Source organism: Magnolia sinica, chromosome 6 (assembly GCF_029962835.1).
Source record: "Magnolia sinica isolate HGM2019 chromosome 6, MsV1, whole genome shotgun sequence".
Taxonomy (NCBI): domain Eukaryota; kingdom Viridiplantae; phylum Streptophyta; class Magnoliopsida; order Magnoliales; family Magnoliaceae; genus Magnolia; species Magnolia sinica.
In genome coordinates, this window is record NC_080578.1 from 98382705 (window position 1) to 98408999 (window position 26295).

The 26295-nt window shown below is 40.3% G+C and overlaps 1 protein-coding gene and 1 long non-coding RNA gene across 9 annotated transcripts; one reads left to right on the forward strand and one right to left on the reverse strand.

The window, feature by feature from the left end:
* Positions 1–26295, forward strand: LOC131249212 (BTB/POZ and MATH domain-containing protein 4-like). 8 transcript variants are annotated; one of them, XR_009172731.1, is made up of 6 exons: positions 1–712; positions 2533–2878; positions 3103–3376; positions 25558–25612; positions 25747–25857; positions 26045–26158. XR_009172731.1 is itself a non-coding variant. In XM_058249839.1 (5 exons), the coding sequence occupies exons 1-5, from the start codon at positions 315–317 to the stop codon at positions 26060–26062; spliced, it is 1203 nt and encodes a 400-aa protein (XP_058105822.1). In that variant the 5' UTR covers positions 1–314; the 3' UTR covers positions 26063–26295. The 8 variants fall into 8 exon arrangements, 5 of the variants coding, with proteins under 5 accessions (XP_058105822.1, XP_058105826.1, XP_058105825.1 ...); XR_009172729.1 differs by lacking the exon at positions 25558–25612 and having other exon boundaries at positions 26045–26295; XR_009172728.1 differs by lacking the exon at positions 26045–26158 and having other exon boundaries at positions 25460–25612; positions 25747–25953.
* On the reverse strand, positions 7311–7734 carry LOC131249213 (uncharacterized). Its single transcript, XR_009172732.1, has 2 exons — positions 7609–7734; positions 7311–7477 (listed from the first exon to the last, which is right to left on the reverse strand). It is a non-coding gene; the product is annotated as an uncharacterized LOC131249213 (long non-coding RNA).

Below are 26295 nucleotides of genomic sequence, written 5' to 3' on the forward strand. Positions count from 1 at the left end.
CTCATTGCCTTGTTCATTCGTTTTGAAGAACGAAAACCCTTTCCCTTTTCCATCTCTTGTTTGAAAATCAGAGAGGGGGAGAGACCTAATTCTTATTTCAGTTCAATTTCTGTTGAAATCTTGGGCAAAATCATTAATCGGACGGTCTTTCTGCCTCAATTTCCTGCAATCGGTGGGCCTGAACTCATTGCGCCGTCCATTCGTGGGCACCGCCGCGCTCCGATTGATTCTTGGCCGTCGATTTCCCTTTCCTAGGGTTCCGCCTCAGATGCTCGTCGACCTTCCATGAAATTTACGGATCGGCAGCCAAAAATATGCCGGAGATCACGGAAGCGCCGGAAAAGAACCTCTCCATCTCCCCGACGAGCTCCCGGTCGGTGACGGAGACGGTGAATGGGTCCCACAAGTTCGTCATCCAGGGCTACTCCCTGGCCAAAGGGATGGGGATTGGCAAGCACATCGCGAGCGAAAACTTCACCGTTGGAGGCTACCAGTGGGCCATTTATTTCTACCCTGACGGCAAAAACCCCGAGGACAACTCGACCTACGTTTCAGTGTTCATCGCGCTGGCTAGCGAGGGAACGGATGTGCGGGCTCTGTTTGAGCTGACGCTTGTCGATCAGAGTGGGAAAGAGAAGCATAAGGTCCACAGCCATTTCGATCGGTCGTTGGAGAGCGGGCCGTACACGCTGAAGTATCGAGGGAGCATGTGGTAAGACTTCACAATTTCGTTATTTTTCTGCCAAAGAATGGAATTTTGTTTCATAATATTAGGGTTCTTAGGCTTTTTGACTGTGCAATGGAAAAATTGGAAGTGGAATGTATTTTCTTGGGTGCAATTATATGTGGGTTGAACGTGCATTCTTCCTTCCGTAAAGTTGAAGTCTTTCTTTGTGTCTGTCAAATGAATTGCATGAATTAAAGATTGAAAAAAAAAGAAGAAAAAAGAAATCTTTTTGCCCGGTTAGCATGGGAGTGTGGATAGAATCAGGTAAATCGGCAAATAGCAAGTTCCATATGGTATTGCATGTGATATTTCTGAATGAGGAGTGTTAAGCAGAGTTACAGAACCAGGGAAACATCACCAGTTGTGAGATAGTGGTCAGACGCCTGGTCATGTTCCTGCACGGCCCCGGCACATGGGTCCTCAACAGATAATCATTTTAACCAATTGATGTTTACTAGCTATGAGACTTGGTTTTGGATTGCACTCTCTGAAACCTAAACTAATTTGAGGATGGAACTTTGTCATTACATGTGAGGGATATTAGCATGTGTGGTTCCAATGAGAAATCAAGTGCCTTCATTCTTCACTAGGACAGTCTGAAAGTCTTGTCTCACAATCAGTTGCATGAAGTGGGAAATAGGTTTTTAGGAACCAAGAAAAAAAAGGAAAGAAAAAAGATAAAAGAAAGAAAAAGGAACCGGGATGATGCAACCAAATGGCCACACAAGCCGATTGATCAAGATTTAAAGAAAAGGCCCACATTTCATGCATGCACACTCTGCACGTGTGCACAAGAAAAATGGCACACTTTCCATTTTTAAGCAAATCTCTACATTAGGAAGTATCCTTAGTTTCTATTTCTTTTAAATCTCTACATTAGGTAGTTTTCTTTGATATCTTTATATTAGGCAAGAAGTAAAATTAGATTCTTCTTATTTAAGTGGTTTCTTATTTAGGTAGTTTCCTATTTTCTCAGATCTTAGCTAGTTAGGAATTCTAATTTTAGATTCCATAGCTTTTATTATAGATTGTAAGGACTGATTATAAATAAGGCCTATGGCCTATGGAATAAGATAAGTGGTGCAGCCAGCTGATGGGAAGGATCCACTTAAGTTTATGGAATAAGATATGGCCTATGGCCATTTTCACGGAGCTTCCTTTTGTTGAACTCAGCCTCTATGGAATTTAAGTGGGAGAATTCATCACATCTAAACAACTTTTGAGATTAAAGAAGAGCCTGACAATTGTTTAAAAATTATCGTCATGGCTGTGATGGAGCTAGTATGCATTGGTCTTACCAGCTGTGCCAGTGTGATTTTTTCAGCAGACCAGTGGTACCCTTGTACAGTATCCACCTTGGAAAAAAAGTACATATCAGCATATATTTGGTAACCTGGTTTCAGTTCAATTCAAGTTCTGTTTGATATGGGCAACATTGCTAATATTCCATCTTTAGCAATTCGCATCTCGACCAAGCACCTAAGCTACAAGATTTGTGTAGCTGAAGCCCGTTGTTTGGTATAAAGATTAGATGATGATGATCTTGACCAGGCATCTAAGTTGTCCAGGGACTTGGGATCAACTTACCTTTTTTAGGGTGCAATAGCAATAAGGGATCTGCAACTCTTTGTCATATGTAGTCCAAATTATTTTGGTCATATCTTTTCACCTGGATTGACTATTATGATTTTGGAAGTGTTTGTGAGAAGCAGATGCCTGCTTATGCACTTTATATCTTATTCTGAGTCAACATTTTTATAATGTAAATTTGGGTTTATAGTTTACTCATTTCTCTTGCTTTATAGGGGCTACAAGCGTTTTTTCAGACGAGCTATGCTTGAAACATCAGATTACCTCAAAGATGATTGCTTGAGGATCAATTGCACAGTTGGCGTTGTGGTTTCAGCTATGGATTGCTCCAGATTACACTCTATACATGTTCCTGATTCTGATATAGGAACGCACTTTGGTATGCTGCTGGAGAATCAGGAAGGTTCTGATGTTGTCTTTGAAGTGTGTGGAGAAAAGTTTCATGCTCATAAATTGGTATTGGCTGCTCGATCCCCCGTCTTTCGTGCTGAATTTTTTGATGGGTTGGAGGGAGACAACCATGAGATTGTTATTACAGATTTGGAACCCAAGGTTTTTAAGGTGTGTTTTTTTTTTTTTTTTTCCTGATTTCTTGTCCATTATTTGGATTTCATTACAAGTGAAATTATATCATGCTGCTTTATGTGATACAATACGACAGCAGCATGCTTCACGGTTTCTGTTCTCTCTCTCTCTCTCTCTCTCTCTCTCTCTCTTCCCCCTTTTTAATGGTTACAGTTCCTTGTTTTCTTTCTCTGAACTATTTCTTTTTATGTCCTGAGCAGGCCATGCTGCATTTCATATACAGAGACACTCTTATAGAAGATGAGGAACTGAGTGTGTCAGGTTCATCATCGTCTATATCTGACACATTGGTTGCAAAATTGTTAGCTGTGGCAGACAAGTATGGTTTGGACAGACTCAGGTTGATGTGTGAGTCTTATCTGTGTAAGGATATATCCGTGAACTCAGTTGCTTACACTCTTGCCTTGGCTGATGCGTATCATGCCACGGAACTGAAAGCCGTTTGCCTCAAATTTGCTGCTGAAAATCTTGCAGGTATATATATGTATTTTTAATCTTTAATCTACAGTTTCCTTTACCTCTGCAAGAAATTGAGAACTGTGGATTGGCGGTTGCTTATTCTTCTGTGAAAACTCCTAATTTGTATCTCGCTTTCTCAGATTCCCCCCCCCCCGAATCTTTTGGTTTATTTCTTAATATTCAGTTGAGGTTTCCAATGCTATAAGGAAATGGTGGTAATAAAAACATGGATTGTGCATTTTGATCAGCATCACATGATCCACACCCAATCATCTTAGTCTTATTCTTTTGCAGTTAGTCTCTGTGGGTGCAAGATATAGTTTTCCAAATTGACATGATCTTATATTTATTCATAGGGATGGCATCCTAAATTATGTCATTTGATTTCCTCACATTTCATGTAAGTAGTAATTTTTGTATTTGGTTTTGGTTTTAACTCATTCATTGATAGTGGTCTGAACTAGACGACTTGGACAAGGAAACATGTCCATGTCAGACATTGATATGAGGTGGCGGCGTGGTGGCTTTTGAAAGTTGGATTTGCTGAATGTCTATATGGACATATTAAATACTAAATAATACAATTTGATGGCATTTTTTTTTTTTTTTGAACGAGCATAATTTAATACTATAATATATGTTATTTGTTTTTCCAAAAATACTAGAAATAAGAAAAGTAGTTTTCCTAAAAATTAGTTAATAAAATGTAAAAAAGTATCCAAAAAGCAAAACATAATGAGTTCTAAAACTAAAATATTACTTGTTAATGTGAGTTGTGTCAAAGAGTGTTTTTGATGTGAACATAGACACATCTAAGTGGCATAATTCAAAATAGTGCACTGTTTAGAAAAAAGGGAAAGGATAAATAAAGTGGTGAGTCACCCCATAACCAACTTCATTGAAGGGAAGGGCTCCCCAATAAAAGGCAACAAATGCAACATTTTATTAGGTGCTATAGAAATTGCCCTAAGATCATTTCAATACAATGAAAGCATGTGTACTCAAAGCCATATCAACAAGCTCATTGTAAAGAATGGTAGTCTTTGTGCTTATGTTTTTTGTTTCCGATGTTTACAAACTAGGACTTGGCTGTGCCTCAATATATCACTTGGTCCGGTCGACTAGGTGGATCAAGAAAACATTTTTAGTTTCTAATTATAAAATATGAAATTATTACAAGGCATTTTCTAATTATAAAATATGAAGTTATTATAAGACATTCTTTATTCTACTATGCTTTCGTTGCTCCTTTTCCACTGAGAGCTGAAAGTATGAATTCATCTAACATGATGGGTATTTATTCTAGGGTTCTTTCTTGTGTATTCTTTAAGGAATATTGCTATAAAGGATCCTTTCTAATCTACATGGAAGACTGGGTGGATGCTTTAGAAGAAATAAAACATTGGTCATCGTGGTGGATTGGGTGACTCACCTGGCCTGGAGACTGTAACTTGTCTTTAGACCAAGCTTGGACCTATTAGCCTAGCCTGTGGGTGGGCATGACCAAGTCTGCCTTGCTCAATCAATTTTTAGGGCAGTCTTGGGCTCAAGTCATTTTAGCTTTACTTCAAGGGCATTTAGCTAATTTCAATGTGTATTTTAACACTAAGTTCCTAACCCTAGCTTCAAACCCATCCCTTGCTCATATGCCACTCCAACCCTTGTCATGTTCTTCTCCCTCATTGGTGAATTCATCGCTGCCAATACTCTGGTGCTGGCTTTTACTCTCGTTGACATTGCCCCATTTGCTTTTCGCCATCCACCCCTCTCATACGCCTCTTCATTGTTTTTTTTGGATTGCATTGATTAGCTCAGCCATGCTGAACTGGGGCCCAACCAATTTTTTGGGCTCGGGCTTGCATGTGTTACTCTAGTCCCATCCTAAGCTTGAGTTTTGAGTCCAAAGTGTTGGCTAGGCTCGTCCTACCAAGGCCTGACCCAAACGCTACCCATTGCCGCCCTAAGAAATCATACCGGCCCCGCATGCATTGTAAAATTGAATGATTCGTAGCATATGTGACAAATTCCAAGTAAAGAAAGGTCATGCGTGAATCACTATCCTTTAGACGTCTCTGCTTGTTCCAGTCATGCGATGGGTGGATATTTCCATGGACGTTATTCTAGGTCTTCCTAGGATTCAGAGGGGAGTAGATTTGACTTTTTTGTGGTAGGATTGCCTCACAAAATTGGCCCATTTCATTCCAAGCAAAGGCGATGGATGTCGCACATTGCTAACATATTCTTTAAGGAAATTATCTGATTTGATAGGCTACCAAAAGCAATAGCTTCGGACCGCAATGTGAGGTTTGTGGAGCACTCACACTTTATGAAAGCATTTGGGTATTTAACTTCAGTGTCTAGTGAACATCACCCTCAAACAAACAACCAAAGGTGGTTAATATGAGTCATGGTAATCTCTTGAGGAGTGTTGTAGGCAACAACATGTCTTCGTGAGACTTGGCTTTACCCTAAGGGGGTGTTTGGCTGGTGGGAATAGATGAGAGTAGGTGGGAATGGCTTTGTGGAACCCATGGATTTTAGCTTGGGCCTGTTTGGGATTGACGTTGGAAGTGGGTTTGCAGGGTCTTCTTGGAAGCAGCGCCGGCCTACTTTGGGTTTCTCTGTGGCTAGTGGTCAGTGCTAGGTGGACCCCACCATAATGTGTTTTATCTACGCTGTCCATCCATTTTGAAATATAATTTTAGGGCTTGATCCAAAAAATGAGGTAGATACAAATCTTAGGTGGACCACACTATGGGAAAACAGTAGTGATTGAATTACACCATCAAAAACCTCCTAAGGCCAATTGTGTGGTCCACTTGAGATTTGGATCAAACTCATTTTTGGGCTCATACCATAAAATGACATGGAAGAATGGGTGGACGGCATGGATGAAACACATACATCATGGTGGGGCCCACAAAGCACCAACTGAGAGTTGTTGAAACCCTTCCATCGCATGCCATCCAAACATCATGGCACAAGATCCCATAGACTTACAAAACCCATGACATTGTAAGACAATTCCCTGACAAAACCCATCATTACATTTTTTAAAACCCATCCCACCTAATGCCATCTATTCCCACCGTCCAAACACCCCCTAATATGAGTTTGCCTATAACAACTCAATGAATTGTACCAAGGGAAAATATCTTTTGAGATCGTAGTCAAGAAAAGTTCACACCTTGTGCATGACTTGGTACCATAACCGGTATAAGATTAAGTGAACAACTATGTTGTTGCTTTCGTAGAATGCAACTAAGACTCATGAGCGTAGATGATGAAGAAGATTGAGGAGAGCAACGCTAAGTACTGAGAAGCTGGGATTGAATGTTGCTAGGGGAAAATATATAAAATAAGTAACTTAGTTATGGTTTATCTCTTCAAGAAGGATTTTCGAGGGGAACTTAAAATAAGCTCAAGTTTATAAAGATTAAACCATGTTGGATTGAGAGGAAGTTGGCTGATGACTCTATGATATGCTGAATTGCCCGATGACTTGGATATCTCTCCGTCTTTCAATGTGATCAACTTGTTTGATACCTTGGCGAAGTACTTGATGCAAGACAAATTATTGCTGATATGCGCAAACAACTCCCAATTGAAAACAAGTTGAGATGAACTTATTGCTAACTTGGAAGATGGGTTGTTGATTTTGAAGATTCTCTAAAGATTTTCTAGATTTACTTTTAATATTTCATTGTAAATAAGCTAAATCTTTGTAGGTGGAGTTGTTGCTATCTTAGATAGATTATATGGATTTGAAATTATTCTAGTAATTGGGAAATCTTGATTAAAGATTCATAAGGATTTTGGGGTGTGTTTTAGGGTTAGGAATTGGGGCTTGACATTTTTTTGGGTTGTTGGAGGTTTTATTTAAGTATTTGTAAGAAGCAAAGAAGTTTCGACTTCAATAAATTTGTTTTTTTTTTTTAAACAAAAAAAATTCTTCTCTCTATTCCATTTTTTTCCCTCCTTGCAATTTGGATGTCGAGATTCATGAATTCAATAATCGAATTAGATCAATCAAAGTGGGTTTCCCCGCTTTGCTTTTTGGAAAGGGAGCTCCTATTGGTTGTATCGATGTCTTCCTGCCATATAAGCAGTAGGGATCTCTACGATTCTCAACATCTTATGATTGGAAGCCTAGGGCACCATTGTGTCCCTTTTTCATTGGAGTTTGCGAGACATGCAATTGCGGTTTGGTGTGTCGTTATAGGGTGTCATAGTCATGTTGTTGTGACTAGTTGTTCTACTTCTTGTTTGTCAAATATCATGGAACGGGGTGTAAGGATGGATTGTGGCACATGTGGGGAGTTTATTATGGATGGTGGAACATTGCCACATGTTGGGTACTTGAAGATTGATGGTGGCATATGCACACATGCGGGGTGCTTGAACTTGAATGGTCACACACTTGACACATTTGGAACATGTGATGCATGTGTATGGAAGAAGTGTTGCCATGCATCAAACTAGGGACAAGTAGTTTCACCATAAAATTCTTGCTTAAGTATCATATGTTGGGACTAGTTGTCCGTTTGCCGAGGGTCCTTGCATAAATTGGGTTGATAAACCATGTGCAAGTACTTTGTGTCAGGACAACTTGTCTCAACACAACTTTGATTGAATTGACATGGCCCTTTAGAGAGGAATTTCAATATTTACTTCAATAATGATGATTTTATTAGTGAAAAGTAAAAAAAGAAATTACAAGAGAGGAGTGGAGTCTCCAACAGAAAGTCATTGGAGATAGAACCCTTCTTAGCCACTTTTTTGCTATACATCATTACTACCCCTATTTACATGAGTTAAGGATACTAGGATGGTCCCTTTCGCACCTCGTATTCTTCCATCCAGCAAGAAAACTGCCAAGGGTAATTGGTCAAAGCCAAAGTCCGTCAAGTAACGTTAATTGGATCTTCTTTGATGATTGAAGGAGCTTGCAAATGAATAAGCTTACATAATCCCCTTGCCAGAAGTCCCAGACTTTTGCCTCATTGGAATTTGACCTGTGATAAGATAACAAAATCACTTCGGGTTTGTTAGGATTCAAGAAAAGTTGTGTCAATAAAAGTTATCTTGACATAAAGTACTTGTCTATGGTTTGTCAACTGTATTTATAAATGAGAATATAGGCAAATGAAGACAATTAGTCTCGACATATGACCATTAAGCAATGATTTGTTGTCTTTGCTAAAATGATGGAACTACTTAGTTCACTGCTCATGTGGAAGACTTTTTTCCATGTATACGTGTTACATGTTTCAAATGTGCTATGTGTGCTACGATCCACGTTCAAGCACCCCACATGAGCATATGCCACCATCTATCTTCAAGTACCCCGCATGTGTCAATGTATCGTAATTCAGATTAAGCTTCTCGCATGTGCCACCATTCATCCTTATTCCCTATTCTGGGATGTTTGGCAAACAAGTAACGGAACAACTATCCATGATAGCATGACTTGGATAGGCTATGCTGACACAGCTGGGCCTTACTAGACGCGACACAACTTTGTTTGAATCCTAATGACCCCATTGGTTATCTATAATGACATCACCATGTTTAAGCAAACCTAGTTGCCTGTAGAACTTCCATCAAATTCACATACCAATTGGTGGCAGACACCAAGAACTACAAGTAACAGACTTGTTACTTTTATCATGAATAACCTCCAAGTTCCAACTAACCCCTTCTCAGGCCGTCCCTAGATATACCTTTGACTTTGTTAAAATCACAGCCCATGAGGTGGTCCTCTCGCTGATGTTGGTAACTATCTGAGGAATACTATGAATTTAATCCTTGAGGCCTGATTTTTGTTCTCTCCAAATAGACCATTGAACTATTGGATGAGACAAAAGTCATAAGATTCTTCCTCTTCATTCCTAAGACCAAAATTCCACACTTTTGGTTACTTTTTCAACTTATTCTGGCACTAGCTAGAATATCTAAAAGACTTAAAAATAGAATTCCATACGCCTTGAGCCAAAGGGCAATGGATCAAGAGATGATTCACAGATTCTCCAGCTTGTTTACACACGAAGCAACTGTTGACAATGGTGGGGGTTCTTATTTTGTGGATGATCAAGTGTGCTGATTTTATAAACACCTGTCAACCAACAAAAACCCACACTGTCAAGGGCATTTAAAATTACCGAATCAAACCAATAGGAACTTTAACAATAGCTAGTCGAGACCATTGTTTTAAATATTGACGATATCAGCCGATATATCCCACGATATTTCTTGTATCCCACCTGTGCGATACGAAACGCATTAGTAGTGGGATATATCCCACAGGTTCGATCCGGTGAGCATTTTTTTATTTTCGATCCTTTTTTCTGTAAATCATGTTAAATCAGTGTCGAATTGTTACAAATCCATGTTTTTTCATGTTTTTGTATGAAAAATCATGGATTGGGAGCTTCGATTTGGAGATTTGGAGGAGAAGGGCCAAGTTGCGGAAAATTGAAAAAGTAAAATAAAATTTTCTCAATTTCTCACAATCGATTGTAATCTTTGTGTCCAAACATAAAATCAAACATGTATGTAACCTGATTTAGTGATTCTTCTTTTGCTTTTGAATGTATTGCTTGTGTTTCCACACTCTTTTTATATTTATAAATTATATGAATAAACTTTGAATATACTTGCATCAATTTAGTTAGACAACGCACAGTTAGGACCCCATACAAAGAAAACTTATTATGTGCACTTGTTTTTTGTAATGTTTTGATTCGTAAGTGTGTATTGATGTCTTTTTTAACAATCACTGAAATTTCATTGAAAAATTCGACTGATTTCCAAAGTTTCGCATGTTTCCAACAACAACGATACATTACGCGATACAACCGATATATCCCATGCGATAATCGATATGTATCTATATCCCAAGGGCGCAATATGTAACGTGATACCGATATTTTGAACACTGGTCAAGACAAAACATCATCACATGAGTGAATTTTAAACGAACCTAGATGATTCAGTTTCAGATTCTTGTATCACTTCCATTAGCCAATATAAATGTGTCTTCTGAACAGAAGTGTGCTGAATGAAGCAATACCCTCACTAGTGAGCTTCCTTTTGGAATGCATATTCCATACCACATACCCTCCTTACCTTGAATAACGCTAGTCTAGCATAATTCCCTTGTTAATTTTCACGTTATAGAGGCTCCGTTGATGGACAAAAAAAGGCTGGTTCACACCCCAAATTTCTTCCTAGAAGCAAATTCTAGCACTGCTATCAATACAAGATCCTATACATCTTCAAACAAGGGCATCACTTTTTGTACTGCCTTTAAATGCACTGGACACTCTGCTAGGAGGCTTGTGTTGAGGATTCCAGCCTTGTTCACACTCCACATTTTTGCTTTAGTGACCTTCTTACAAAGAGGCTGTTTTCCTCTAGATCGTAACTCTTGAGGCACTTACCAAACAAAGCCTGATTGCAATCCACGTTGTTTTAATATGCAAACCCTCTTTATCTTTTGGTTTACAAACTTCCCATTTTACGAAATGATACTTTTATCTTTTTTTCTCTCTACCTAGTACCTAGCCAAAGGAAATCCCTCAGAAATTTCTCCAATCTTACCTTCATACTCGTCAAGCGCTGAAATAGGGATATGCGATTCTGCATCCAAAAGATAGACATTTACTTGTCCCATATAGATAACTCCCCCCCTACAATAAAGAGAAAAAAGGGCCAAGGCCAAAAAGGAAAAAAAAACTATACAACGAGGGGAAAGAAAAACAAGTAAAGACGCGGGAAAAAATACATAGCCCCAAACCCAAACACTAGGAAATCAATGAGTTCACTAGTCCAAAGACTCCAAAACCATATTGATGACCCCTCCTGGAGAGTTGTGGAGATTTTGAAAACACGGTTGGTCCTCTCCAACCACATAGACCAAAGTAAAGCCAACAACGCTAGCCTCCATTTCTAAGAAGGGAAACTACCATCCGAATTGCCATGCCAATACCAAAAAAGGGAGTCGATCGAAGTAGGCATAACCCAGGAGCCTCCTGCAGATCAAAGAATGCCTAAACAAAACAATCCTAGAGAAGGAACAATGAATAAAAAATGATCCACTAATTCCTCCGCTTCGAGACAAAGAATACATGCATTAGGAAGCACCATGCCTCTCTTTTGAAGATTGTCAACCGTAAGAATCCTCTTTCTCCCCACTAACCAAGCACATACGACAACTTTCGGGTGAGCGCCAAGGGACTAGACAAGAGGCGTAATAACTCTCTCCCAACATCTGAAGAAGAAGGACTAGGTAGAGTGAATGGACAGAGAACCTCCCTGTCTTCCTAAGCTTCCAAACTAGTGAATCCTTAGCACCTTGCAGGATAGAGAAACCCTGCAAACGAGTCAGAAGGATAAGCAAAGCTATTGAATTCAGAGTTGAGGAGATTCCCATGACAAGAAGGAGCCCATACACCAGAGCCTTTCTCTGTAGAGAAGCATTGAACAATGGATATATTTGCTGAGGGAGAGGGCTACCAGGTTTGGGAAAACTAAACGGAGAGGGGAATCCCTGCAACAAATGTCCTCCTAGAACCTGACCTTAGAACCATCCCCAATAACAAACCTGGCCCCATTAAACACCTTAGGGGCAATTCAATAAATTGCTTTCCAAACAAAAGAAGGGTGGCAGATAGAAATCTTTAATCCACCATCTCATTGGGAACAACGCATATTTTGCAACAATAACGTTACACCACAGACTACTCCTCAGTACCAAATCTCCAAACTTGTTTACCCAAAAGGGCAAAATTAACAAGGTCATGCCTTTCAAGTTTCAACCCAACACCCCTTAACTTTTACGGGCGACAAATATCTTTTCAACTTAGGAGGTGGAATTTACCATTTTGGGCTCCACGTTGCCAAAGGAAATCTCTCCTGAGTCTATTAATGTGCTCAAGCATAGCCTTGGGGTATCTAGAAAGGGACATAAAATAGAGGGTCATACTTGAAGGCCAAGATTTGCTAAGGGTGAGCCTGCCCTTAAAGAGAGAAGTTTACTCTTCTAGGGCTAAGCTTATGCCCCATTCTCTTGACAACTTTTTCCCAAAGATGACCCACAAGTTTGCCCAAACACAAAGGAAGACCAAGATAAGATGAAGGGAAGGCCCCTGGTGAACAACCAAAGATTTCAACAAGAGAGGGGAGATCTTCTTGAGAAGTGTGAATGCTGAGGAATTCAGACTTGGATAAGTTGACTTTCAGCCCAAAAATCAACTCAAACCAACAGATTGAGACTCTCAGGTTTGCCACCATAGAGGCACCAGCCTTGCAAAATAGAATCATATCATTTGCAATTGCAAATGAGAGAGCTGATTCAAGAAGTTGGCCATAGTGAAGCCTTTGAAAAGATCCACAGATTGCTTTCTAGAAAGCAACTTGCTAAGTGCTTTGGATACAATCACAAAAAGAAAGGGGGAGAGGGGATCCCCTTGATGTATTCTACGGGAAGATTCAAAGAAACCAAAGGGACACCCATTGATAAGCATTGAAATGAGGTTGAGGAAATGCAACAACAGATCCACTGTCTCCATTTGGGTCCAAAACCCATCCTTCTTAACACGTAGTTAAGAAAATCCCAGCTAACATGGTCATAAGCCTTTTTCCATATCGAATCAGACCACACCTTAGTTCCCAATTTATGGCCAGAGTCTAAACACTCATGAGCAATTAAGGCATTGTCAAGAATCTGCCAACCCGGGATAAAAGCACTATGGATAGAGTTGGGCATGTCTGACCCGATCCGGTGGATCCTACCCGTTCCGAATTGAACCGACGACCTGGATCGGTGCGGATCGAGTGGGGCCATCTAGATCCAATGGTTTTTCGGGTCAGGTTCGGATAGTGGTCTATCCAGACCGAACCGATTCGAAAACCTGATCCGAATGGATCCGGACCGATCTGACCCAATCCGGAGTGGATAAACCACATGCATTCACGGTGGGCCCCAACAAAGTTTACTCAGTACCACACACCAGCTATATTGGCAATTTTGAATTTTTCTTATCTCAATATTAACGAAATTTGAAGTCTCCTTCATATCCGAGATTTGTCACCACGTGTACAGCCCCTTCGGATCTGCCATTCCTCAACATGTCAATAAATAAATAAATAAGAGGTTGTTTCCTGGTACAACCTTTGTCAAATAAGCTTATCCTACATCGTTGTGTGTGGGGCCCAACATGAGATAGGTCCTAAATCCACTCCGTTCATAAGGTGCATCCTTCAAGTTTAGCCCATACCCAAAAGTCAAATCGATACGAAACACACAGGTGAGTCACACATCAGGGAACAGATAGGATGGATAGGTCTACCAATAAAATCTTTCAAATTGCGTGTGAGGCCTGTAAATTTTCTATTTTCCATCCAATCTAACCAGAAGATGCAACACACCAATATCAATGGACAGACTAAAAAACTAGTCCATTTAAAAATCGGGTGGGACACACGACGACATGTTTTATCCATGATGTTGTGTGAAGATGAGTATTGACGCTCCTCGAGCTCCGAGTTGTACTTGTACGAATGGTTCAAAGGAGATCAAAGTTATATGGGCCCCACTGTGATGTATTTATTACATCTACACCGTTCTTATATTTTAGAGATCATTATAGAGCATTATCCAAAAAATGAATAATATCCAAAGATCATCTGGACCACACCACAAATAGCAGCAGAGATAATGATTTTCACCATTAAACAATTCGTGTGGTCCACTTGATAGTTAGATCTGTCTTATTTTTCGTCTCAAGCCTTAAGACGAGCTCGCAAAATGGATGGACGGTTTGGATATAACACATACCTCATGATCAGACCCACGGAACTTGCTAACGTCAATACAACAATGCAAACTCAACACAACTGCCTTTCGTGCACAGCACGTCAACACAGCTACGTGCCTTGAGCTCCGAGTTGTACGAATGACTCAAATGAGATCAAAATTACATGGGCCCCACAATGATGTATTTATTATATCCATACAGTTGAATCATATCTAAAGCTCAAATGGACCACACAGATAATGATTTTCACCATTAAAAAATTCGATCCGAATCGTACCCAACCCGATCCGAGTCGGTTTCCCTGACCGAGTCGGACTCGGTTCGGGTCAGCCCAACCGTGCATCGGATCGGTTCGAGTTAGATGTCCTGGACTCGGTCCCGGATCGGATTGAGTTCGGGTCAGCCTGTATAGATTTCGGATTAGATCGAGTTGGACCCAATCCGATCCAACTTGGTCCGATGCTCAGCTCTAACTATGGAAAACCAAAATCACCTTAAGGCAAGACGAACTTGATCCTTTGACTTAAGATTTTGGAAACAATCATATAAGGACCCCACCCAATCAAGCTAATAGACCTAAAATTCTTTAAACTATCAATAGCACTAGAGTATTTGGCAATTAAGACGAGAAATGTGCAACCTAACTCAGCAGAAAGCCGGTTCGAATCTAAAAATTTAACCACAAAATTGAATAATTCTTTATGAATCAAGGCACAAAAGGATTGGAAAAAAGCTAGGGGAAACCTATCTAGACCCAGGGGTTAAATAACGCCCTAATTCCCAAACGACCTCTTTGATTTCCTCTAAACAAACATGAGTTTCAAGGATATAAGCCTCCTTAGGGGATAACGAATCAAAATCTAGGTTGTTGATAGAAGGCCTAACCTTTCCTTCATCGGAAGACAAATTAAAATAAAAATAAACTATGGCTTTGTAAATGGAATCTTTATCGGAAACTCTCTTGTCATTGATAACAAGAGAAGAGATGCAATTGGCCTTCGCTCAAGCACTAGCTATACGATGGAAATATTTGGTATTCCTGTTACCTTCCTTTAGCCAAAGTGCTCTCTTGCGTTGGTGCCATTTGGTCTCTTCCTCTCCATTCTCTCCATGATAGGGTCCCAAAGAGGCTTATGTGGCTTACCAATACAAAGAGGATGACCAAATTAGTTGGGAATGATCCCATGGTACATACCAAGATCAACACTACATAGCCCATGATACATCCCAAGAGCAACACCATATAGCTAAGTCCCTCTCTTCCATTCTTATGCCAAACAATATTTACCAGTGCCAATAAAACCACCTTAAAATAATTTTCAGCCCCTTGACCTCCTTTAAAGCATCACATAACAAAAGCTTCACCTTTGAATTGAAGATGAGATATTATTATTATTTTTTATTTTTGAAAATTGAAGGTGAGAATTTTTAGAACTTGGATTTTCCCATCTTGAACCCTTCAATGATTCCTTCCTTGGTACCTTTAGCTAGCATTCTGTGTAGAGACTGCCACTACCAAGATTTGTAAGGGTGATAGAGGATTCCCTTGTCTTAATCCTCTAGAACTATGGAAAAAAAATGTTCAGGAGCATTTATCAGAATTGAAAATGATGCTGAAGCAATACATTCGTTAATGCACCCTCTTCGTCATAAACTGAAACGGTGTCTTCTTGTATATTCAAGAAAAGCCCAATCAACACGGTCAAAAGCCTTTCTAGATCTAGGTTGTAAATGATTCCCTCTCTCCTTGATTTGTGCTGAAGGTTGAATGGTTGATGCAATCTTGGGTCATCAATGCATTGTCTAGAATCTATCTTCACCCATGAAGGCCCCTTGAAAAGAGATTGCCTCCAGAGGCACACTTTGAAGCAAGAACTTTATCTAGGATCTTACACGGACCAACAACAAGATTTATCGGGTGAAAATGCTTGATTGCCTTTGCCCTCCTCCTTTTGGAATAATAGCAATGAAGAAAGAAAAATCTCATAAGATGCCGAGCCTGTTTGGATTTGTGGAAAAGAAAAGTGGAAATGGTGATTTCCTGGAAATATCATTTCTCCAGGAAATGATATTTTTGCTGTTTGTTTTGATAGAAAAATTTTCATGGAAATTGGTCTTAAATGGGTTGATTGATGGAGATGGGAGGAACGGTAGTTGCAGAGTATGGGAGATGGGGGCCTGTCTCCTTTCCTCCAAAATTTTGACACCACGTTTCACGAGTATGAGTAGGAAATGAAGTAGGCACATTTTGGAGGAAATTTGGGAGTATGGAAATGTCGTTTCCAGGAAATTGACAAAAACAAACAACAGAAACAGTATTCCCCAATATTTGCTTCAGCAAATTCAAACAACCCCTAAACTGAGGAGAACCATCTGGACCAAACACGGTATCTTGTACTAAAGTGCCGCTTTAAAGATCATTCTAATGAATCCACTTCAGTGTCTGAAATCTGATCAGTCGGATGATTCCAATCTTCACAGCCTTGTAGAATTCCTTATAAAACTCCATGTTTGCTGCACAAATTTCCTCGACCATCTGATGTCCCTCCACCAAAATAATCGGAATTTGGTTTTACCTTCTTCTAGCTGATGCTTCCCATTTGTTGCCTCCCAGCCATTGTTCTTTAAATTGATGTTTCCATGTATTTCTTCTAAAGTCCAAATGTTGAGCCTTTCCCCTCCCAAAAACTCTTGCATCTACTCAGTAACATGAAACTTTGGATATCTTCAAATACCCAAAGCCTTTGCAACGTCAGCATTTCCAATTGATTTTTCCTCCATTCTTTGATTTTTCAACAGTTCCAATTTTTAAGTGTCATTTACTTGCATTGCCTGCGTGAGTAAAGGAGCAGCAGCAGCACCACCATTCCTTAACTCTTCCCTTGAACTTTTTTCCCTCCATCTACATAAGCTCAAATAAAAAAGGCTTATGATCGACAACGTTTCCACATTCGAGTCAAGAATAAGAGGCCAGGGATTAAAATCAGTGTGTGGAGCTGCACTTTGGAAACCTCATGAAAATCGGATATTCATTCGCACAACACAAGGAAACGATTGATTGTAGACATGAAGGGGTTAACATGATGATTGGACTAGGTAAAATGTGCTCCTCCCTATGGCAACTCCTTCATCTTATTCCTCACCACCCAATCTGAGAATCTCGACATAGCGCTAGTAATTGTACTCTCCTGAATTTACCAGCTGGGAGCCTAACTGATAGATCCGGGGCAAGAGTAGCTTATGTTCTCCATTTGGGCTTAGAGACGAAAGTTAGTGCTTTCATCATAAACAGCTCATGGCAACTGCTTCAGCCCACTTCTTTTGCCCTCCAAAAATATTCTGAGAGATCCAAAATATCCAACTCTTGAATGCCAATGATGAAGTTGTGTGGATGCCTGATCCACAAGGAAATTTCTCTCTAGCCTCAGCTTGTGAAGCAGCCAAACCTCACTTCCTGGTAGTGCTGTTGGCTGACCTGATTTGGTTTAAAGGATGTGTCCCTAAGCATTCCTAAACAGCATGGATGGCATTGCTTGGGAACCTTGAGACTGAGGATGTGCTGAAAGATAAGCATATTAAGATGATCTATACTCGCTTTGTAATTCGGGCATTGAATCAGCGCTCCTTGTCTTTGACTGCCTGGTGACAAAGCAGCTGAGTCGCATTCTTGCAAAATTTAGGATCAGAAGCACCTTTAATGAAAATGCCATTTCTATAGTCTGTAGTTTAGTTGAAACTGTCATCTTCGGAGGCCGGTAATCTGCTGAGTAAATTACGTTTCCAGCTTTGGTTTGGCACATCTAGAGAGAGAGAGCTTAGCTTCTTCCAAAGGAGAATCTTGCATGCTGTTACTGAATTGGTAAGAGCCAAAGCCATCTAGTGTCCCTGTGCACATTATGCAGCCCTACCCTGCTTTTGGTTGATTGGAATCTGCCTACCATCTACTCTAAACGCTGTGTGTCTTGGGTTCTTCCGCTGGCTGTGAATGTACCTCTCTGGCGTTTAGCTATCTGTTCAGTTGGTAACTCAAGGTTTGTTATCCTTGTTATCCTCTGCTGCTGGTCATGGGATCAGATCATGAAGCAGGCTGCTTTGTTTGCTCATTGTCAAGGAATTGGTGACCACCGCCAAGTGGGCTGCTGCTTCTCCCCCAACCTCGATATGTTTGGTCCTCTCATGAAAGACTGAATCAGATGCAATGTGGATAGCCACTTAGTTGTCACAATAGAGAGGAATAGCCAAAGTGATAGAGAAACCAAGCTCCACCATATTGGATCTCAACCGCATAAGTTCACATGCCCTATGGGCCATAGCTCGATACTTTGCCTTTGCACTGGATCGAGATACTATGGATTGTTTTATACTTCTTTGTGTCACCAAGTTGCCTCCAACAAAGGTGCAATAACCAGATGTAGACTTTCTGTTCATTGAGCATCTTGCCCAGTCAGCATCAGAATATCCGACAATATGAACATGTCCATGATTTGCATAAAGGATACCACTTCCTGGGCATGACTTTAGATATCTCAGTATACGATACACAACATCTGGAAGGGATATCATGGCGAGTGCATAAACTGGCTTATAATGCTAACAACTTGAGTAATGTTTGGTCTCGTAATCATCAAATAGATTAGCTTTCCAACCAATCTTTGGTACATACTTGGGTTTGTCAGACAATCACCTTCAGACGCACGTAATGAGTGCTTTTGATCCATAGGAGATAAAGCAATGCGAGCACCAAGTTTACCAACTTCATTCAATAGGTCAAGGGTGTATTTTCTCTGGGATATGAAGATGCCTTTAAACGAACGAACAACTTCAATCCTCAAGAAGTATCGTAGAGAGCCAAGTTCTTTAATGTCAAACTCCTTGCTCATCATGTGTTTGACATGGTCAACAAACTCCAAATCATCCCCAGTCATAACAGTATCATCCACATACAAGTATAATGGTTCGACCCTCTTGTCGAGTATGGATGAAGACTATATGTTCTGCCTGGCACCACCTGAATCCAAAGGAAAGAGTAGCATCACTGAACCTGGCAAACCAAGCTCTCGGAGATTGTTTAAGGCCATAAAAAGCCCTTTTCAGCTTGTAAACTTTCCCGGTCTCCCCCTTAAGCTGAAATCTAGGAGGAAGATCCACATAGACTTCTTCTGCCAGATCCCCGTGAAGAAACACATTCTTAACATCCAAATGAAACAGAGGCCAATCAAGATTGGCTGCTAGTGAAATAATCAGACGTATAGAGTTTAATTTCGCCACAGGAGAGAACGTTTCATTATAATCAACCCCATAATGTTGTGTGTAGCCTTTAGCCACCAGACAGGCTTTGTATTGTTTAATGGAACAATCAACCCTATATTTAATAGAGAACACCCATTTGCACCCAACAGTACTCTTACCAGCAGGTAAGGAAACAAGGTCCCATCTGTCATTTTTATCAAGGGCCACCATTTTTGCCTCCATTGCTTGCTTCCATTCAAGAACTACAAGGGCCTCAAGAATTGATTTAGGAATAGATGAAGAGGAAATTGCAGCCAAGAACGCACACGATATGAAGGTGAGACGAACTCATAGGAAAGAAAATTAGTAATAGGATTTAAGGTTGGATGATGACTATGACTGCGAGAAGCAACGGGTGAAGATGGACTAGTAGTGGAAGTAGGGTGGGAAGATGTACTTGTTACAGGAAGAGGAGCCATGGATGTGGAAGCCACTGGAGGTCCTGGTGGTCTCATCCGTCTGCTAACATAAGTGATGAGTTGCTTGGGTGCCGTAGAGGAAGAAGTGGAAATAGGATTAATGGTTGGCATGGGCAAAGAGTGATGCATATCATCATTGATCGATGGATCAGACGAAGAGGAGAAAAATGGTCTATCTTCAAAGAACGACATAGCCATGGATATCAATTTATTTTATTTTATTTTATTTTTTTTGCAGATGGGTCATAACACTTATAGCCCTTGTGCTGAAGAGAATATCCAATGAATATACGCTTAACCGACCGATGATCAAATTTGCCCCTCAAGGTACTTAGTGAACAAAACAAGTGCATTCGAACACCTTAGGGGGAACAACAAACAAGGGATAGTCATGTTTAAGGGTATGAATCAGAATTTTGCCATTTAGAACACGTGTAGGCATACAGTTAATTAAGTAACAAGGCGTCAACAAAGTTGCAGACTAGTATGATTTAGGAACCTTCATTCCGATCAAGAGTGAGCGAGCAACTTCTAGGAGATGATGATTCTTCCGTTCCGCCACTCCATTTTGTTGTGGAGTGCAGGCACAAGAAAGTCGGTGATGGATGCCATTCTCCTGGAGATAAGATTTGAAGATTTTTGAGATATACTCACCAACATTATCGAAACGAATGGTCAAATGTTACATTCATATTGGGTTTGGATCATTTCATGGAATGATCGAAACAAGTGAAATAATTCATCACTCATTTTCATCAAATACACCCAAGTAACATGAGAAAAATCATCAATGAGAGTAACAAACTAATAAAATCCATCAAGAGACTTAACAAGACTAGTGACAAACTAATAAAATCCATCAAGAGACTTAATAGGACTAGGACCCCATACATCAGAATGTCTTAAAGAAAATCTTTTAGTAGCACGATGGTCAACAACAAGAAATGAGTATCTAACATGCTTACTAAATTGACACGTTTCACATCTGAAAACAAGTTGTCCAACTTATTAAAATGAGGAACAAAAAACTGTAAAGTTCTGGTAGACACATGACCCAGTAATGCATGCCAGTGGGCAACAAATCCTTTATTAGACTCTAAATTGATCCCTGTAGAAACAAAGGATCGAGATGGAGCGGAAGTACCATCAACAGAGAGCTCCCCTGATGGAGAAAGTAGAGACCACCATGCTCATAGCCCACACCAATAGTCTTCTTTGTACTCGAGTCCTGAAAGACACAGTGAGAAGGAAAGAAAATCACATAACAATTTAATGCTATTGTACGACAACTAACAGAGATCAAATTGACATTAATCTTAGGAATGTACAAGACGTTAGATAAGGCGAGGGAAGGAGAAAAAGATACAGAACCAATACATTCTACTGGAGTGGAAGTCCCATCAGCAAGACAAACTAAACGACTATAAGTAGAGGTGGAGGAAAGAAGACAATTGTGCGTACCAATCATATGGTTAGAGGCCCCTGAATCTGTAATCCTAGTTGCAGGAGTGGAGGAAGCATGGAGTGCAGTACCTGTTGTAGCAACGAATGAGGAGGCAAACTGCTATGACGAAGAGGAGACAGAGGAGGCAGAGGGGCCTAACTGGGCTTAAAGTAATCGGAGATGCTGAAGTTCCATAGCATCGGCCTGAGACATAGTGACCGAATTAGCCTGATCTGAAGCATCCACGGGGAGACTGCCAAGAGTATCTGATGCATTCCTAGTCTCATCACAAGTTGCAATATGAGCAGTAGGATGACCATGTAGCTTGAAGCATCGTTCCCGAGTATGTCCTGAACGATTACAAAAGGAGGACATAAATCTTCCACGACCTTAGCCACGTCCTCTAACTGAGGCCCCTCTTCAATTATCTGAACCACCATTGCTATCTCTAGATGGAACGGTAGTGGAGTTAAAGGCAATCCGTTCCTGTGTCAAGGCTGGGGTTGACATAACTTGCCTGCGGGCTTCCTCCATATGGACAATAGAGTAAGCTGCTTGAAGTGAAGGAAAAGGACTTGTAGCAACAAGTTGTGTCCTTAACACCTCATATTCATTGTTCAACCCAAGCTAGAAACTTGTAAGTCTTGGCCTCATCTTCTCGTGACATCACAATTTCGGCACTACAATTGTCTGGTAATTCACTAAGGGGTTGGCAAATGACTCAACTCTTCCCAGTGGCTTTTCAAAGCTCCAAAGTATTCAGTAATGGACATGCTCTCCTGTGTAAGTGAATACAACTTTGTGGTTAATTGGAAAATATGTGGCATGTTCGATAAGTGTCATTTAGGGACCTCCATGGGTCAACAACAATATCATAAAAGAAGTATCCAGGAGCAATGCTTGGTTCCATAGAGTTGAGTAACCAGCCTATGACAATAGCATTAGATGAATCCCATGCATCATGTTTCGATGAGTCTCCAGATGATGGAGGTCTCTTTGCGATCCTAGTAAGAAATCCAAGTTTCTCCTTCCCAATGACATACATTCGTACAACCCAAGACCATAGAAGAAAGTTACTTCCATTAAACTTGGTAGAAGTAATCGAGAGTTGTCCCTCACGGCCATGTTCCTATGACTATAGCATTAGATGAATCCCATGCATCATGTTTTGATGAGTCTCCAGATGATGGAGGTCTCTTTGCGGTCCCAGTAAGAAATCCAAGTTTCTCCTTCCCAATGATATACATTCGGACAACCCAAGACCATAGAAGAAAGTTACTTCCATTAAACTTGGTAGAAGTAATCGAGAGTCGTCCCTCACGGCCATGTTCAACTGCCTTAGTCCATAAATATTGAAGAAAGATGGAGATAAGAGGAAGGAAAGCCACACAATAAATCAAACAAGTACCAATGATTGCTGGAATATATACTGAACATCTAATGTATATGCTGGACCCAAAAAAGGCCCAAAAACAGCACAACAAGCCTATTTTTGGGTGAAAATTAGCATCGACCAGCTCTGATCCTCCACAAAAGTACTTTCCCTATGTAGGGTACTTAAATGTGGTCCATATATGCAAAGGGTTTTCCAGATTGAAGAGTACAAATTTAAGAGATTTGGAAAATGGACCGATTTGGGAATTTTTCTGAAAAATCCTAGAAGAATCTCAAACCAATCCAAAAAAAAATCATCATTAACCTCCTTACATGAATCTGCACCTAGGGGTTTGGTTTTGATGCGATTTGATCCGTATGATTGTGGGGTTGCTGAAGTCAGCCGTACGGATGCCGGCGTTAGCAAGTTCCTTCGTCAGAAACTGCTTTAATCTTCTTGTTTCAACCTGAACTTGATCTTCTTGTTGGGAAAAAAAAAAAAGAAAAAAGGATTTCTATTGGTTTTACATGGTCTTGATCGAACTTCTCTCTAATACCATGTAATTTTTGTGAAGAATAAATGGGTGAGAGAACTTGTAGAAAGAAGAAGTTTGAGAGAGAGAGGGAGGAAAAAACGGTTCCCTGTCCTTTCCTTTAAATATGTAGGGTTTTGACCGTGATGAAAGCATGATTTGATTGGCAAGATGACGGAGTGCATAAACACAAAGCTAGATCCATGGAGGGGTGCTTTAGAATCTAAAGGATTTAAAGTTAGTTGGACTAAAACAGTATATGGAATGCAATTTTAGTAACAATAGTAGTGGAAAGAAGGAATTAGTTAAGATTGTAGAATGAGAAGTATCTCAAAATGAACACTTCGGGTCAATAATTCATGAGAGTGGAGAGATTTTGAAGGATGTTGCCCACAGAATTCAAGTTGGGTGGAAGAAATGGAGATGTGCTTCTGAAGTTTGTGATTGTTTTGTAGCAATCAAACTGAAGCGTAAATTTTATTCGATAATTATAAGACCAACCGTGCTTTATGAGACAATGTTGGGCAGTAAGGAACGTGTTCATAGGATGTGTAGATGAAATGAGGATGTTGAGATGGATGAGTGGCAAGTCAAGGATAGAATCATAAATGACTGCATTTGAGCCAATTGGTAATAAGATCAGGGAAAGTAGAGTTAGATGGTTGGGTCATGTGCAACCAAGACTAGAGTTGTGCTGGTTAGGAGTGAGATGGTACAAGTTGAAGGCTCTAAATGGGCATGGTAAGGCCTAAAGGACGTGGATGGAGGTATTAAGAAAAGACTTGCTGACCTATGGTCTAACTGCAGTTATAGCCCTTGATAGAGTGGAATGGCAAAACAGGATTCATGCAGTCAATGCCAATTAATTGGGATAAGGCTTAGATGGTGATGACGAAGCATGACATTGTTAGTTCTTAGTGTAGCTGCATGCTGCCTGTGCGGCCCTGTCCCTTCTGTGCTCTTCTCTGAAGCAACCGGTTCTCCATTGATGCACCTTCGTGCATCCAAGTCCCACTAGTTTGTAAGCCGCTCAAGCCTTGAGTACCCATTTATTGTCTTAGTGTGAGTATCGACTGAATGCTCTTTTATAGTATGTGGTTTTATCAAATGCTGCCACAAACTTTCTCATCCTTGTGAATGAATGGTTCATTAGATGAACTACGGTAGTCCACCACTGGGGCAACCAATATATCGTGATCATTTCAATCAACCCTAATACACCTGTCACAGTTCGCGCACAATCATTAACACTACTAAACATAGTTACAATTCTAGTGCGTAGTATATGCTTTTGTTTTCCTTTTTGATTGAGGGTTCTCTGATCAGATGCAAACCAATAGCTTGTGATATGTCAAGGCTGGGAATATGATGTCCCATACTTATCAATAGAACCACTCTAAGGCAATCTTTGGATACACATATCACAAAGGGAAAGAAAAGAAAAAGTAACGGGTATTTCCATGAGCACCATTCAGACATGGATTCCATTTTTAGGGGTTTTGTTTGGATAGCAAGTGAAAATCTCATATTTGTGAGACAACGGTTACTTAGTTTTGTGTGCCAGAGAATCTAAACTATGGAAAAATGCAATAATAATTGCTTTGTGAAATTCTCTTTTTTCTTTGCTATCCAAACATCTCTAACTGCTACGTCAATGGAAATCCTTCTCTTTTCTATTGATGAACCGGTGATATCCAAACATGCCCTAAAGGGAAGCTTGCAATTCTTTCTTTTGTTTGCTTTTATTGCAAATGCCTAATTCCATAGGGCAGATCAAAACACAGATATTTGGTTACTCGACGCTGAAATCTATCAGGCATTAGCTGGAGATTTGGTTTGATGTCATTTCCTTGCAACCTCTGGAGTTTAGGTTTTGATCCATGTGATATCGCCCTTACCCAAAGGAAGAAAGAGAATAATATTTGAGAGTGAGTGCACTTTGGAGGTAATTAAAGAGAACTAGAAACTTGTTGCCTCATCCACGTAAGAGCGACATTTCTGGAGAACCCAATGGCCTGGATTTTAGGTCATCTTTCAAAAAAAAAAAAAAAAAGGCCAGGATTTTATGTATTAGATGGAGGTGGCATGAAGCAACCTGCACAGCCCTGTTTGCTTGGTCATTCATGATTTTTGCCTCTGAACATGGGTCTTTAGAACGTAGTCAATGGAAAAGCCATTTCCCCCATGCTTAATACAAGTGTCTCTCGCAATTGTTTCAGGTTTCATGTGTCATTTTGCTCGATTTGATTGTATGAATGCATAGATCATGTCTGCTGCCTGTAGCTTGCATCTGTTTATAAAGTTTTTCATTCTTCAGGGACTCCCCCAAAGTAATTGAAAATTTCGAAATGGAGTTGAGAACGGAGCCTAAGGTTTCAATGTTTCGCCTTGTTTTTCTCTCGTCTTACATTTTTTGTTCTTCATGATCCATGTTTTGCCACCCGTTGCAGCTGTTATGCGCTCAAATGGATTCGAGCATCTGAAAGACCATTGCCCGTCTCTGCAGTCGGAACTCCTGAAGACGGTGGCCGGTTGTGAGGAGGAATGCAGCAGCGGTGGAAAGAGCCGGAGCGTGTGGGCCCAGCTCTCGGATGACGATGATACTAACGGGCGGAGGGTAAGGCAACGGACTTGACATGAAAGAAGCGGAAAGAGAAAAGAGCAAAAAAACGGAAATGGTCACCAATTTGTACAATGGCTGTAAAAAAAAGAAGCATTGCCTTTGTTGTGTCGATCCCTTGTCATGTGTTTCTTTGGATGATGGTGTGATGGCAATGAGTTTGGATGTTGTTCTTAAATTGTAGGTTTTTAGTAGCAGCTGACAACTCGAAAAGGTGCAAACCATTGAGAACTAAGAAGAACGCTTCCAAATGTCTGCTGATCGAATGCCCAATGCCTGTAGACAAGGTAATCCTTTTTCGGATCGTGTAGTTATGAATGTTTTGATCTTTTCTATCACTGCTGGAAGTAATTTTAGGTTTCTGCCAAACAGTGTAAAAATTGGATTGAATTCGGTTGTGTTTCTTCATATGTTATTACAGCATAATTACCAGTT